This window comes from Platalea leucorodia, assembly GCF_965183815.1.
Source record: "Platalea leucorodia genome assembly, chromosome: Z".
In the NCBI taxonomy this organism is placed as follows: domain Eukaryota; kingdom Metazoa; phylum Chordata; class Aves; order Pelecaniformes; family Threskiornithidae; genus Platalea; species Platalea leucorodia.
The window spans coordinates 15209357-15225583 of record NC_138858.1 but is presented as its reverse complement, the minus strand read 5'-3'; the positions used below and the strand labels follow the sequence as shown (position 1 = coordinate 15225583).

The 16227-nt window shown below is 41.4% G+C and overlaps 1 protein-coding gene across 2 annotated transcripts in view; it reads left to right on the top strand.

The window, feature by feature from the left end:
- The window catches only part of LOC309602655 (leukemia inhibitory factor receptor-like), a 54978-nt gene extending 42657 nt beyond the window's left edge, over nucleotides 1-12321 (top strand). For both annotated transcript variants that reach the window (XM_082336415.1, XM_082336416.1), the window contains exons 17-21: nucleotides 1330-1497; nucleotides 2161-2322; nucleotides 3382-3475; nucleotides 4026-4104; nucleotides 4784-12321. In XM_082336415.1, coding sequence (XP_082192541.1) covers nucleotides 1330-1497; nucleotides 2161-2322; nucleotides 3382-3475; nucleotides 4026-4104; nucleotides 4784-5422 — 1142 coding nt within the window. In that variant the 3' untranslated portion in view covers nucleotides 5423-12321. The remainder of the gene's footprint in view (nucleotides 1-1329; nucleotides 1498-2160; nucleotides 2323-3381; nucleotides 3476-4025; nucleotides 4105-4783) is intronic.
- Nucleotides 12322-16227: the final 3906 nt, after the last annotated feature.

Here is a 16227-nt window from a genome sequence, read left to right as displayed (position 1 = left end):
CTGCAGGAAAGGAGACAACTTTTTTTTGATTTGTCAAGTGAAAGTAAAGTTCTGAGCACATTTGGTACAGCTCAGCAAATACAAAAAGTGTCCACAACATTTCTGTTTAAAAGCACTTCTTAGACCAGAACTAGATCCTAGCGTAGAAGCCACTTTAGAACGGCACTTTTATTCCCTCCCATACCAAGCCCATGTGGGTAACTGTGGTTTGATCCAGGGCTGAGCTTTGCTTGCCTGGAGATGGATTAGTGTCTGAATGCTTTCTGTTCCCAGGAATCTGAACATAGCTTTACCCTTTTACATCACAACTGTATTGTATTGTAAGTACAGCACCCATTTCACTTTGAAGTTTAATGTGTTTCCTGCTAAAATAGTTTGCTTGGAAAACTGAGCTGCTGACATAATCTGAGCCCTTGGAAATGCTGGTGCTTATTTCATTGCTAAGGTTGAAGGTGAGGTTAAGGCAATTTTACCAGAAACTCAACTTTCAGTCATTTGTATTTCTGCAAGAATCCTGAACAGTTTCCCAGAAGGTTTTTTCCATATGTGTTCTCAACAGATTGGAAGCTTTCAAGGTAAAAGGTTAAAGACTTTGGGGGGCTAAAAATGCATCGAACATGCAGAAGAAACTTCTTAGGAACTGAGAAATGTATTCACTTTGCACAAGAGCATAGATTAATTCCAAAACTTCAACTTTGCCTTTGGACAGATAACCATCAAGACAAAAATAGATGCATTCTTAAACATGAGTTCAGCACTGATAGATCAATGCCAAATGTTAGACTAAGTCCTGATGCGCATGACTTTATACAATCTCTGATGTAACACTTTAGTGTGGTACAGGTATTGGAATAAGGACTTGCGATGCCTGCTAAGAGTAGTTATTTTAAGCTGAGATAGGTTTCCATGGTAGGAATGTGGAGTTTGTTTAATTTGAAGACAAGTTATGAAGTCACAGAGTTAAAGCCTTTAAAAGCTAAGTAATTTGTATGCACTGAATGTTTATGCAGTCTTCTGGGATTTGTTGCAGGAAGAAGGGTATTTACATGTATGGGTCTGTAAGAAGGCTGCCCAAGGAGAGGTTTTTCTTTCAGCTTCTGTTAGTAGATAATACTGCAGTAATTAATAATAACGAGACCGACATACTTGTATTTTTGTAGTATCACCTGCTAAGTCTTTTCACATGTTCTTGAGAATGAGGCAAAAGTATTCAGGAAAAAGTTGAAAATGCTAGCCCTGAAATAAAATTGATGAAACACTTACATGGATTCAGCATTTAATGATAAGGTGGTTTCTTACTAGCTTTTTCCTTCGTAATTCTCCCTACAGCTCCAAAACGTGCACCAAATTTTACTGTAGAAGAAACTTCTTCAGATTCTATATTGGTAAAATGGGAAGACATTCCTATTGAAGATTGTCAGGGGTTTTTAGAGGGATATCGGCTTTCCTTTGCAAAAGGCGAAAAAGATGCTTTAAAGCCTAGGCTTTCAGAATCAGGTAAATGAAATCTATAGATTGCAATTTCCTCGCTCAAGCTTTTTTTCTCTCCCCTTTTTTTTTTTTTTTAATAATTTACTTTTGCTTTAAAAAAAGATGCTTTAATCATAATTCACTTGCATTACTCACTGGCATAATTGGCCCCTGATCTGTGACAAAAGCATTTGAAATAATCAGCTACTTGTGTGGTTAGCACAGTTGTTTTTTAATATAAGTCAAAAGTCGGAGAAAACCCTGGCTCACTGAGGCCATAAAGCTATGCAGTGACTAAGTGGCAATGTGACACACTGCCCTGTGTACAGATACCTCGGGTAGATGAGACACGGTGGAGGTTATGTGGCTCTATTTAATTGGGTATATTCTTCTAGTACCCATCTTGTAAGGACATCTCTGTACAGAAGTGAAGCCTGACTCACATTAATGTAAGAAGACAAGCAGGAGTGTAAGAAACTGAAGTCAATCTGCAGCAAGAAAATTTTCACTCCTGTGCTGTTTGGTGCTGTGTAAGCAGGCAGCATTACTAGGATTCTTTATTTCAGTTTTCCTTTATGCAGACTGTTCTTCAGGTTTCATATGCTGACTTCAAGAAAGTCTTGGTAAAGCTGAGGATGTCTTTGGGAATGCTTTCTTAGAAGGTTATGCTTTTCTTACCGCTTCCAACAGGGAATCCAGAACTTAAAGTTAAGAATATCACTGACTTAACAAAGAAGTCTTTGAAAATACTTGATCTTCAAGGCAAAACAAGTTACCAGCTGGACCTACAAGCCTACACTGCTGGTGGGTTGAGCCCTCCAAACAGCCTCTATGTGGTGACAAAGGAGGACTGTAAGTTGAATATCCCTGTTCATTCATAGTCTTCAGCATAGGGGCTGTACAATGTGTATAAAGCTGAGCTTATTTTGTTTTTTTTCTGGTCCCCTTAGGTAGTTTGGGCCTACAGTCTAATTTTTAATTTATTTATTTAGTTATTTTTAAATACAGAAATTGGTACAGTTCAGGGTGAGGAAAAGTTCCTTTCCTATTACAGCTACCTTGTAGTTCACGGTAACGTATGCAAGAAAAATAACTTCTAAACTACTACTAAATGTGGTGGGGTCTGAACTTAAGTCTTCTCAAGCAGCTAGTTGTTTTTGTCAAGTTTCCCATGATGAATATCTGCTAATGCATGGAAGAAGAAAGACATTGTGGAAATATTTACTAGTTTCAGAATTACAAACAGATGCCTCTCTGCTTTGAATTCAGTTTTATCGATCCCCTGACAGAAACAAACCCAGAAAGACAGTTAGAAAAAAAGAGATTGACTTTGGGGAATGAGGGGAAAAAAAGAAAAGAAAGTATTTCATATGAAAGACTAAACACTAGGGTGGAACTAAAATAGATGAAAAATCAAACTCGAGGCACTTAACATCAATGGAGGAAGGGCAGCGAGAATGTATCAGAGCTAAATGCTGGGGATTAGAAGCATCGTGAACCATATAAAAGGTAGTGCAGTTTGTGCAATGAGTTGTTGGCCTGTAAGAGCCATTACCAGAGATTTGGCCAGTTCGAGTAACCTGAAAGTGCAATTCCAGTGCTTAGTGAGAACAGAAATTACAGTGGCAATCAGTCTTGCGTTGCACGTGAAGCCTTTTGCAATTAAGCAGAGAGAAGTATCTGCTGATTCCTGTAGTTATCACTGAATCGGCTTTGTTTATGGATGGACTTTTGCCCTTCCAGCAAAGGGTAAGTGTGTGGTATACATACACTTCAGTGTCCCTGTTTGCAGACCACTGTGAGATGAGTTTGATGAAACGGTCTCTAATCCGCGGGGACGTTAGAAAAGGCATAAAACTTGCTGGTAACTGTGGATATTTATTTACTGTCTTTTCTTTTTTCGTCCCTCAGCTGTAGGATTAATCATTGCAATTCTCATTCCTGTGGCAGTGGTTTTGCTGCTTGGAGTGGTGGCGAGCATCTTCTGCTACCGAAAGAGGGAATGGTAAATGCATTCAGTTCTGATCTTTTCCTGGATGTGTGCTTCAGTGCTAGAGTTTTCCATGATTTTAGTTACTCTTTGTTTTCTCCAAGTACCCAAAGATGTCAGTGGGCTTTGTTTAAAGGTGGGTGGCAAAAACATATTGTAGAAGGTGAGGGAGAAATTGAGTTGGAGAGAGGTCAGAGTGAGGAATGCAAAAAGGTTTTTCAGGAGCCTGTCTCCCAGTGAGTATCGCTTATAAATAGTTCCCAAGTGGAAATAAGTTAGCGACATACTATAATTTGTTAGCCATCCACAAACACTCAGGTAGACATACTGTCTTCAGCTTTTTGTAAACATGGCATATCAAGTTCCCCAGTTTAAAAATTAAAAAAAAAAAAAAAGGTTTGCTGTTTTTTCCATTAAATACTCAGTGAAAGTGTAACGTACTAAATCTTTGTGCCAGATGTCTTCAGTATTCTGAATTAAATAGAAATGTCCTGACTCCTTTTGTGTGTTTGCAATCTGTTTCAGGGCTTGGTAACTTTTAAAATTTGTTCTTTCCTCTTTAAAGGATTAAAGAAACATTTTATCCAGAGATCCCGAATCCTGAGAACAGTAAGGCGCTGCAGTTTCAGAAGAACATCTGTGAGGTAACCTTCATTTTAAATCTAGTATTTTAAACTTTTAAAAGGCATTGCAAGTAAAGAATTCCTTCACAAACTGAGTCTTCTGCTCTAGTTGTAGAAAAAACTCTGTGGCATGGGGGAACAGGATGAGTTACTGAGTAGCTTTTGTCATGTGCTGTCTATAGCTTTCTTGTTGTTAATGTAGTTACTTGCAAAATTTGAACTAGGAAAGGACTGCTGCATTTCTCTCCTCCTGCACTAATGGGAAGTGTCAGTAAATGATAACAATGTGGGAGTAATGGACCCATCTTTGTCGTAGTGTTAGGAGAAGCAGAAAGCATGGAGAAGTGTACAGTGCCATATCCTCAACCTCCTGGTAGACATAGTAGCTGGAACTGGGTGTAACATTTAAATAACCTTCTGGAATGGGTTGTACAAAGCCGAGATTTGGGGAGAGTTCTAAAACATGTACTGCAAGATCTGGAGTCTCTTTAAGTTGGCTAAATACTTTTAACATTAACAGGAATATATGATGAACCCAAAAATGAGAAATAAACCACTTTTTTTTTTATATTGTACTAATGGCAGTGGGATGAGTGCAAACCACAAGCCAACATACTGGTTTAATTTGGGCAAGTAGTTGCTTTCAGGATTTCCGCGTCTTTGGCTTAGTGTCTCCCCTTTCTCCTTTTTCTCACTTCAGGGGAATAAGACACTTAAAACACTGGAAATGAACCCCTGCACCCCCAATAGTGTTGAAGTGGTGGAAACACGATCTGCAGCTCCCAAGATTGAAGACACAGAGATGATGTCCCCAGCAGCAGACACCACTGTGCCTGAAGATGGCTCTGACTCAGAAACAGAGAATCATGTGGTTGTGTCCTACTGCCCCCCTATCATTGAAGAGGAGATATCAAATCCCCCTATGGATGAACCTGTGGGGTCATCTCAGGTGGTTTACATTGACATCCAGTCAATGTATCAGCCTCAAATTAAACCAGAGGAGGAGCCAGAAATAGACTTAGTGACTACAGCAGGCTATAAGCCACAAATGCAGCTGCCTATCAGTGCTCTGAAAATAGAGAGTCGCTCACCTGCAGAGGAAGAATTGGATAAAACTGCAGGTTACAGACCTCAAGCAAACACAAATGCCTGGAACATGGACACTCCAGACTCTCCTGGATCAGTTGAAAGCAACAATGAAAATGCATCTTTTGGGAGCCCATGCTCCATTAATTCCCGACAGTTTCTGCTTCCCCCAAAAGATGATGAAGACTCTCCCAAACCCAGTAACATAGGGTGGTCCTTCACACACTTTTTTCAGAACAAACCAAATGATTAACAGTGAGTCCTCATTGCACCTGGACCTGCCTTCTAAATAAGCTCTTATTCCTCATGTTGTTGAGACAGGAGGAAGAAAAGTGCAAAAGGCATGAATTATTCTTGGAGACAGTCAGCAGAGGTTCTAGTGAGCTGAATGTTATGTTTAAGTTAGTGAAAGTGTTAATGTTCCATTTTAATAGAGGCCGAGAGGCCAAAGTTATAGTAATTTAGTTATTACTCTAGTAAAATATATTGGATATAAGGGGATTGAGTTTAGAGCTCCTGATAATCATAGTCAAAGAACTCTGCCTACCTTCACATAGTGCTCCAAGATTAATATGGTCTCCTGCAACTTCTAACTTGGAAAGAATGCTTTGCTTTGTTGTAGTTGTTCTCAACCATCCATACTCAAATGATGCAGCCCCAACAGTTTTCCTTACTGAAGGTTTCATTTATCACAAACCTTAGCCTAACACATGGAAACGATGTGGTTGGAAACTGTTGAGATCTTTTACCTAGTTATAAACTAAGAACAAATGAGAGTGCTATTTTTTTTCTTCTCCCATACAGAAGGGTATTGTCACTGTTTAACACTTCTGAAGCAATGGCCATTCAAATCTGTTGCTTTTTAACTAGACACTAGTTTCTGTACCTACTGTACAATGTTTATTCAATGTTTGACTCAGGGGTACAAACTTGGGGAAAAAAGTGTAACACTGATTTAAACCTCAACAAGAACTTCATAAAGTTTAAAACTTTTTTTTTTTTATAAAACTTAGAATGCTCTATATTTTTTCTATCCTTTGGTTAAGGAGTTAGTCTTTCCTAATGTATTGCACTAACGCATTTTGTATTTCATAGCTTCAGCTCCAGATCTCCTGCTTCAAAGTGGTACAGTACTCCATTCACCCTCACTGTTCAGCAGTCTTTGCACTATACAGTAATCTAAGCCATGGGGAAATCTTTGTCTGCTAACGTTAGCTGTCTAAGCAGTTTGGCACGTGAAATTAGAGATAGTAGTACTAGCTCCTTGAGAACAAATTGCTCTTTGGATGGTCTTTATTGTATTAGCTCTGCCACCTGCTGCCTGGCTGTTCTCCAGTGTCTCCAGGCCCAACAGGACCTTCTCTACAAATCCTACCTGGGAGGACAAGGTGGGATTTCTCTAGTGGCAGGGAGAAGCCCAAGGAGGTTTTAGTGCCGCTAATTCTACCTCTCCTTTACCAGACATGTGATGCAAAGAAAGCTTAAATGATGTACATTTCTGTGCTTAAAGGAGTGTTCAGAACAATCATCTTTGAAAATGCTTGTTTTCACATATGCATCTCTAGGCAGCTGTAATTGCAACATTTCACTGTGTAAACTTCAGACTGTGGCACCCATGAATTTCATTAGCTTACAGGGAAAAGTGCTTTCTAACTTACCTGTTCGTTGCTGTAAAACACAGTGATGAGAAGTCAAACGTTAAAGAGCTTGATCAAAATGGGTCTCCATCAAGTCCTAACCGAATCTTTTTTTTTTAGATTTCAATTTCACTAGCTACTTGGTGGTTTTTTGAATAAATAAGATGGGGGAGTGGTTTTCTAAACAAGATGCCAAAACAGATAAGGAGGCTGAATTGGCTAAGCTGCTAGTTGTAAAGGTGTGAGAGCAGACCAGGAGGATGGCTAGCTTGGCAGACATTTGGTCTTCAAACCACATGATCTGGCCATCAAAATAAAACCGAGTATTAGGTTCAACCTAATCGCAGCAACAGATGGTGCAGTTTCAGATACTGGTATGTTTCTGCCATCACCTTAGGATGAAAATACAGAGGGATTTCAAAACTGACAAAAAGGAAAAACACTAAATAGCATCCAAATCATTATCAGTAACAACTGCCTGTGTGTGCCTCCTGGAAGAGTGAAATGTGAAGATGCTAAAAATAGATCTGTCTGCAGAACCAACAGAGTGCAAGGTCTGCCTGAAAGAAGAGAAAGTGCAGATAGGATTCGGCTTTTGAGGTTCAGTCTTGGAATTAGCAGAGCTGGAAGTGAAAGGACAGACAGGCAGTGCAAAGAGCTGGTGTCCATCTGTCACCAGACATCACCACAAGAGAAAGTTTCATGCCTAATCTGTTACTGCCTATTATTCAGAACACTAAACTAATACATAAAAAGAAGCAGTTCTGCCCTTTGTGCTTGATAGCTGGGAGGTGGCTAAATCTTAATAGTAACAACCCTTTCTCACAGTATCTCTTTTAGAGCAGATTTCTTTTCACTAGTGCAGATTGGGCTTAATGTATTTATCTCCTAAGATGAATTTTAGATTGCGCTGCCATATACTTTTAATTGGAAGCAGAAGACATCAAGGACAGAGTGTATGGGTAGTGGTTTCAGTTTTTTATGGAGCAGTTTCTCAATGCAGAGGAGCAGTCAGTATTGTATGGTGATCCAAACAAAAAAGCCCTCTCTGTAGCAGAACAGCTGATCATGAAGAATAGCTGTGCTTTAATATGGCTGTGTATTGCAAGAAACAAAACCAAACTGAAGTTTGAGAGTACTAGCAATTTTTAATTTGGCAGACTGAAAGCTAGGGCAGCTGCAGAGAACACACAGAGCTCACAGGGAACAGCCTAACACCTTTCGCAGTGCTCCCACAGTGAATCACTTGAACACAACCATCACATACTCAGGTTTTCCTTTGTGCTGCTCTTCTTATTCAGTAAAGGCAACAGCATTTTAAATTGCTTCATTTCTTAGTGATTAGGTAGGGGAAAGGTCCACAAATACAGGGTCTGCCTTGATATTGTCAAAGCACTCTCATCTAATTATCCATCACTTTTTTTTTTTAAAAAACTTTAACTATATATTTTATTCGACCAGTGTTCTGACTTCCAGCGTGTAGGGCGGAAGAGTCCTGTTAATAGCAGTGGCTTACCATATGCATCATCTTGTGTCAGTAGCAGAAGAGTGGGGCGAATGGGGGAGAGACACAGGCTTGTGCAGCATATGTAGCATCATTTACTGTTGCTTAATGGTTATGAACCAGTAAGCAGTTTTCATTCCAGCACTTGAAAGCTCCGCTGCTTCACCTCTGTGGTTTCCTTTGAGCCTATTCAGTGCTGCCAGTGAGGACTCCTTTCAAATGCCTGTCTTAAATCTTCAGCAGTGAATCCAAATACCAGATGGGTAGTGAGAGGGTGTGTGCTAATTTAGTGGTCATGTGAAGACACATCTAGGTACCTGGAGCAGTAAGAATGAGTGACAAGGACTGTCAGGGAACAGACTTGCTTTTTGAGCCCAAGTGCCATGTTAAACCAGTGAAGAGTCTTTAGGAGTATCTTACCAAATTCACTTTCAAAGCATGGTGCTGTTTAGCCTCTAAATGCATTGGTAACAATTCTAAGACTAAAACTTTGGGCTTCAGAGGGGATCAGACTCTTTGTACTAGTGCCTTCGGGCTTCCTGGTGAGCCTCTTCAGTCAAATTGTTTCCGAAAAATGTCTTAGGAAATTTAAAGCACTGCATTTCCTCACCATCATTTTCTGAAAGATCTTATTCCTTTATTGGGCATCTATTTTGTTTTAGTTCTTTTGGCTTTTTGCTTTTTTTCCTAGAAGAATAGAAAGTTCAGCTTTTTTTAAAAAACAAAACAAAACAAAAAAACAACTTCTAGAAGGGATATGACCAGAAGAGATTGTGTCCAAAACACTGTTATTCTTAACTCAGTGCTTCAATCCTCCAGTTGCATCCATGTTCAGAGATGTAGGGTGTTACTGCCAAGCAATTTCTTTCTGAAGCAAATCATCGGTGCTGCTGCTTTTTATTTTTGAGCCATGCCTGTCATATGTGACAATTTGGGGTTTGTAATGGGTTTTTATACTGTTCACTGTATGTGTGGAACATCAGTCACGTTTGATGTAACATCGTGCACCCTCCCATTTGATGCATTCATTATTTTTTGTTGTTCTGACATGTGGGGGGATCTGGAATCTTGGGTTTGTGTGTTAAATTTTGGAATGGTAGATCTGCATGTGATATACCTCACAGAACTACTAGTTAATATATCAACAAAATAGTAAGCTAATATTACAGGCAGGCTAGTGAATTACCTCCCCTGCTATGCAGTGGCTGCATGGGCAGACTTAGGACCCAATGACTGGCATTTGCTGTGGTAGCTGTCTTTATTATCGTAGTCACTGCTTTCACGGGTAAACCATTTCCAAAGGGAACCAGTAGCTGTGTTGTCCGTCATGGCACAATTGGCAAATGCAACATGTTTCTTCATCTTTGGTTTATGTGGGGGACCAGAGCTTTCCTCTGCTGGCAATATGGCAGCAGCAAGCTCCTGCTGACCTCGAGTTTAGGGCTGCTCTGAAGAGGCACATTCAAGCTGCCTTTTTTTGTTTGTTTTTTTTTTGTTGTTGGGTTTTTTTGGGGGTTTTTTTGATACATTCAGCTGGGTAAAGCTTAGGGCTGCAGTGTTTCTTGTGATGCTGTCCTCCAGGACACTCAGTTGAACACGATTAGTAGCAAAAATGAAGGCAATTGGATGCATTGGAGGTAGAAGGTGTTTAGACACCACTCTGAATAGGCAATGAGAAATCGTGTGCTCTATTTTTAGACAAATATTGCTTTGTAAATAGAATATTTGTATACTTACAAGTAGATAGAAATATAGTAAAAGAATTTGAAATACATAGGAAAAATGTAACATTTAAAGAATGAGATTGCTAACAAGGCTCTGTGTACCATAAATCTATCAAGAGCTTCCCATGTAAATAGCATCTTCTGTTCCGCCACAGACTTTGATGAAGACTTCAGTGCAAATGGCATTAATATCTTTAAGAAAAGTCCTAACCCTTTATGCACATATGTGCCGATATCATTATGTACCTATGTGCATATTACAGAGGCAGTTGACTTGCAATTCCCAAAGCGATTTTTTCCAAGCCCTGTACTTGAATATATGCCTTCTGAGACAGTTTCGTCTAGAGGAAACAGCTGCTGTCTGTGCTCCTCCCCACACACTACACAGAGTTTGTGCTGCTATGCCTTAAGTGGTGCCCTGTGTGGCTGATGCTCAGAGATGCTGTCGGCAGTTCACGAGATTTTTGTTGGCTTTTTCTTTGCCTTTTCCTTAGCAAGCCTGGAAACAGTCCCAGACCCCAAATGCCAGATTCAGAAATGTTTGAGTGTTTAAAAACTAATTTCCTCATGCTTAGGCCTGTCTTAAATTTTTAAATATCTCTTCAGAAGCTGGAAAACAGTTTCTTCCGTAACAATTCTCTTTCCTGTCCTCCCCCATTTATATAACTCTGGATTTTCCCCAGTGTTTCTAAGATAGCCAATGTTTGTTTCCTTTTTGCATGTTATGCAAACAAACCTCAGATGATATTGGCAGGGGTTTCTGTAACTTTACAAGTTGTCCCAGGGTGCATGACAATACTTTTTCCCCACAAAAATGTCTATTAATTCCTTCTGCTTTTACAACAAAAAGTCTCCAGAGAAGTTCTGTATTTCAGAAGGCAGGGGCTCAGCATCCCAGTGCAGGTGAGCTGGTCTAATGGCAGTGTGCTGCATGAGAGGATGGGGTTAATCCCTCTCCAGTCTCATCCTCTCCTTGTGCCAGTGCTGCCCAGGTGACTTTGTGGTGCAACAGAGCAGATAGCATCCTTATTTTTTAATGTTATACCCAACAGAATTTCTAGGTAGGTTTTTGGACGGTTATTACATGAAAGCAAGCTCCAGTGGAAGTGTACGCACCGCACAACTTCCACGACAAGGTTCAGTACCTTTGCAACTCATTTGCTCTCATGTTGTGCAAAATCTAGTAAGTAAAACTTACCAAGGGACAAAGGAAAAAATACAATGTTCTCATTTTCATTATTTGGGCTGAGAAAAATTCAAAAAAGAAATAGCTCAAGCAGGGCAAAGTAAAATAGAAACTGGTAAGGTCTCACACTTTTTAGTAGCGCTACAATAAAGAAAGAATTCTTGAACATCACTTTGTCAATGTTTCCTTAATGTGATTCAAGAGTGGCTTAGGATTTTATGCTTCATAGCATGTCTGAAAAATTTGTAAATCAGGGGATAGTAAAAAAGAAGATCACTGAATAGACTCATGTCTGAAATCCTACCCGAAGGTAACAGCAATTTGAACTTTGAGCCTGCTGTGGCACACTAAACAGCAGTGCTGGTGGAGTCATACAAGTCACCTGAAAAAAAAAAAAAGTTGTACTATAATGCTGTAACTTCTAAAATATATACTGTGAACAGGTTCAATGTTTTTTTAGCTCTTTTTATACAATATTTTTTACAGCGTAAATAATTTGTTTAGAGATGTTTTTATGTTCTGTTTTTACAAATGTTTTAATGGACTTTTGTTTAATAGTAGTGAAAATATTGTTTGCCAATTTGAAATAATCATCTATAGAAATTAATTCTGAGAATAAATCAATAAATGAAGCTGACAAAATAGTCTTCCTAACACACTAAATCTAATCAGTCATTTAACATATTTTGGTTGCTGAATGATACTGAAGTTTTCCAGCTTCCAAATCTGCTATTGAAAAAATATTTCTTTCATAATTTGAGCAAAGTCATCACAAGGCACTTTAATGAAGTTGTGGCATACCAAGTAAAATACTAATTCAACAAAAAGTGTATCATCAACATGAAAATTTATTAGCTAAGCAGTTAAACAAATGCATGCTTGAAAAAGGAAGCATAGTATCATGTTGGGGAAATAATATTCCAGTGTGGCAGATGACATTTAAGACTAACCTAAGATACCAACTTTGCATACGTTTTAAACCTAGTTTGCTTGGCTGTTGTAACTCCTGTTGTATTGCTTGGGTGTCTAAAAATACGCATGTATTTAACAATTTTACCATAGTATTGCCATGGAATTTAATAAATATATTTTCTTACACTCTTACATGTTTTTATATTCCTTGCTTGCATGTTTATTTTTAAGTAAGAGTTAAATTCTGCTCATGCTCGAGTACAAACAGAGTTATTTTAATTTTATGCCAGAGTAAATAACCACAGGATCTGGCAAGCACAGCCTTGGCTTCTTGATCAGCAGAATGGGCAGTAACACAGGTATTATCTGAGCAGCTTCTCCCAAGCACAGCATGTTGTAGTGCGTACATACGTGGTTCACTGAAGGCCTCCTGATCCTGCCATGCAATGTGGTGGTGGGAAGGCGGCCAGCTGACTTACCTGTGTCCTTGGCTTATGGATCTAACACAGCTGGGGTTTTGAGATGCAATTTCCCTGCAGGCTTTGGCTGAGGGCTTGCAGAGATGAGCAGCCAGAGGGTCTCCATGGTGGACAGGTCTTTGTCGTTGACAGCCCTATTCCAGGATGAAGGATGTAGTGGCAGGAAGAAGGGGCCCAGACTACACACCGTGGGGTTGGTTTGGGTGACGCAGGACACTTTCTCAGTGTGTTTTAGTGGAATGGAGGTGATCAGTTTGTATGGTGGCTGTAACATAGGCCTTATGTTTGAGGCTATTTATGTCACAGCATGCACTTGTCCTAGGAACAGCCAAGCAATTTTGTGGCTTATCTAACCATGGTGTCTGAACCAGGGAGTAACACATGGGATTAGCAATGTGTGGGCGGACAGGTGCCACATCACCGCACGTCACGTGAAGCCATCATTGCATGGTGGCACTGTGCTCTCTCCATCTCTTTGGAGGCAGTCCTGAAAGTCACAGAGTCAATTCCTTGTCTTGCAATAGCAGATTGGTGCAGCTTATTGGTATGACAGCATCTAGGCATGATGTGTGAGCTCCACTGAGCACTGGGGAGGAGCGGGATCAAGGGTACTAAGTCCATCCTTTAAGTAGGACTGAAGAGTATTGCTCTGAAAAGACTGAAACGTGTAGAGCTGTGGAAATGAGGAAAGGCTTCAATTGTTCCAAAGGTGAAATCCCACAGCTGTGCTCTCAAGCCCTGCAACTGCTTTGGCCAGTGCAGGAACACCAGGGATGTGTTCAAGACAGGTCTCACTCCATCATCTGGGCCTCAGGTCTAGAAGAAGTAAAAGGATGATGGGTTTGCAGTATCTTCTGAAGATATTGCAAGTTGTTGTTCAGACATGGCTCATTCACACTTTGGCAAAAACAGACTAATCCTGTTGGGTTTGATATTTAACACAGCTGAGGGACAGCTGGGGCTCCCTGTCCATTGGCACAGAGGTACTCATGCAACGGCAGCACCAGAGGAACATGGAAGTAGCAGGTTTCTTTGCAGGGATGGAGCTGTATCACGTCCACAGTGGGTGCAGAACAGTTAGCCCAGGCTGTGCTCTGCCATTGCAGAGCGAATGTGCAAGAGCAGCTGTCCCTGGGAGAGGCGAGGTGGGTCTGACCCCTCCATGGACACCACCATCCCTGCCTTGGCGCAGGACACTCAGCTGTGGCAAACAGTCCCAAACAGGCAAAAAAGTTCCTGCAGGGTGTGCAGGTCTGCCCGGGGTAAACCAGGGCAGGGGAGGCGGTTCTAGTCACTAAGCCAGTGCAGAAATCCGTTACTGACGGTATCCTGCCGTGTTGCATTTACAAAGCACAGCCGCTGTAGGTGAAATACCCCAAGACAGTTGTGAGGTGGAGCTTTTAATTTTGGGTACATTTATGAGGCACCTGGGAACTACAAATACAGACACTTCTACAAAGTAATTAAAATCACAGGGTCTGAGTTTCATATAGCATCACAGCCATTCAAAGAAAATACATAAAAAATCACAGCAACTGAGTTCAAAGGCTGGGTAATGAGGGAGCACGTGGACTGCTCCATTTTTCACCATCACGACAAGTGTGGGGAGAGGGAATTGAACAGTCTGTGTTTCCTGGCCCTGTTCCAGCACGCATCCTTATCTTCTGCTTGACTCCTTGTGCTGTCAACGCTGGCTGCTCCTAACACGGCACTGGCTGTAGCATTAGCATCCAGCATTTCTCTGCATTTGCAACCACAAAAAGTTATTCTCAACACATAAATAAAGGTTACAGACTCCCTGTGTTTGAGGGATTTGTTAGTGCTTAAAAAAACCCTGGGTTTCAGTAAGAGCAATCAGAAGTTCAAATGAAAACTGCCTAAAATTGGCAATTTCATTTTTGAATTCTGCTTTGCTGACACCAACATTAAAAGCTGTAGCAAGGAAAAAAAAAATGGAAGCAAGAGAAATTGTAAAGAAAATATTAAATATTGCCTCTTTAGTGTCATCAAAAAACAGGAAAATTGAGGAAAATTCGACCGTGTCCACAAAAAGTGATGACGTACACTGCTGCTATTGCCACTAGAAACTATTTAAGCATCTGCAAAACAAACAAAAAAAGGTTGGAAAGCAGCTGGTTTGTGAGCCTGAATGTGGGGTGTCTGTGCTCAGCAGCCTCATTTCTTCCACACTGTCCCCATGCATCACGGTAACGTACGGTGCTGGAAAACACAACCTGTGGGGACAGGGTTGAAAGAACCAGCACCGTTGTTTTCCTAGAAAGGAGGACTGAGGGAAGCTTATAAAAGAAATGGGGGGAGAGGAACAACGTTGTCTTTGTCCTATGCACAATAAACAAAGAAAAAAGCTCTGACAGTGAACGGATATTCGAGAGAAATAAGGGCAGTCAGTCGCAGCGCTGCCAGGCAGTCTCTGTCACAGGGGTTTGGGAAGAGGGCACTCACAGATGGGTCGGGTTGTATCCCTGGGGGTGGAAAGCCAGGCCCTCAAAGAGCTGTGGCAACCGCAGGTGCTGGCGCCAGGCTGTTACTCATGTGTGAGAGGCCCAAGCACAGGGGCAGGGACACATCCCCACCCAACGTGGGGACTGGGGGTGCCCGCAGTGACTCAAACCCGTGGAAAAACAGAGTGGGAGGGAGGGGTGTGCTTGCCAGAGCAGGCGATGCCCTGGCTCGGACATCAGAGCAAGGTGTTGCTGCGCAGAAGGGAAAACCCAACTGTGTGCATACACAACCCCCCCAAGAAATACAATGCTGATAAAAAGACACATCTGGCTGATAGGATGTGGCCGCTGCTTTCCATGAGTAAATGACGGCTGCATTTTATCTAATCCTTTAAAATGAAGAGGTTTGCCCTTTAAGGGGTGGTGCTGCCACAGAGGGAGCTGCACATGCAGAGCTGGGTCAATGCATTTCCCACCCAGCTTATTTTGCTTTATCAACAGAATGAAAATGTTTCCTCAAAAGCAAAGCCTCGTTGATGAAATAATAACTTTAACGGGCACCTGTGGCAGGCTAATGTGCCAGGTGCAATGGGCAGCTCCCCATCCCCAGCAGCCCCCTCCTCTTTGCCTCTTTTCTCCCTGGGGCCAGGCTGGGACAACTGGGACAGAAAAGAGCCAGCCCCTCACCTTTGACCACCCAGGGCACACCAGTGCAGCAAGAATTTGCCTATCATAGGACCATTGATAAGTCTTGTCTGGCTTTAGTTCCCCTTGATGTATCTTTTTTTGCTTGCTTTTTTCTTTTTTTTTCTTTTCTTTTTTCTTCTTTTTCTTCCCCCCCCCCATTTTGCTTTAGGATGACCTGAGTAAATCCAACTGCTGATTCCCAAGCAGCTGGTCCCCAGGGAGGTGGAGGAGTGGTGGAGAGCAGCAAGACAGGCTATGCCCTGGGGAGGGTGCGGGGCAGGCAGGGAGCAGCTCTGCCTGACTGCCATCGCCCAGCACAAAGACTGACTTGGCCCATCCAAGGCTTGCACCAAGGGGGCTGTTCAGCCTACTAAGTGGAGGGGGATGTCTTTTGGGATAAATGTGGAAAATCTGGAAGAAAGGTAAGGACTGCAATTTTAGGAAGGGGATTAAATTGCAGAGAGGCA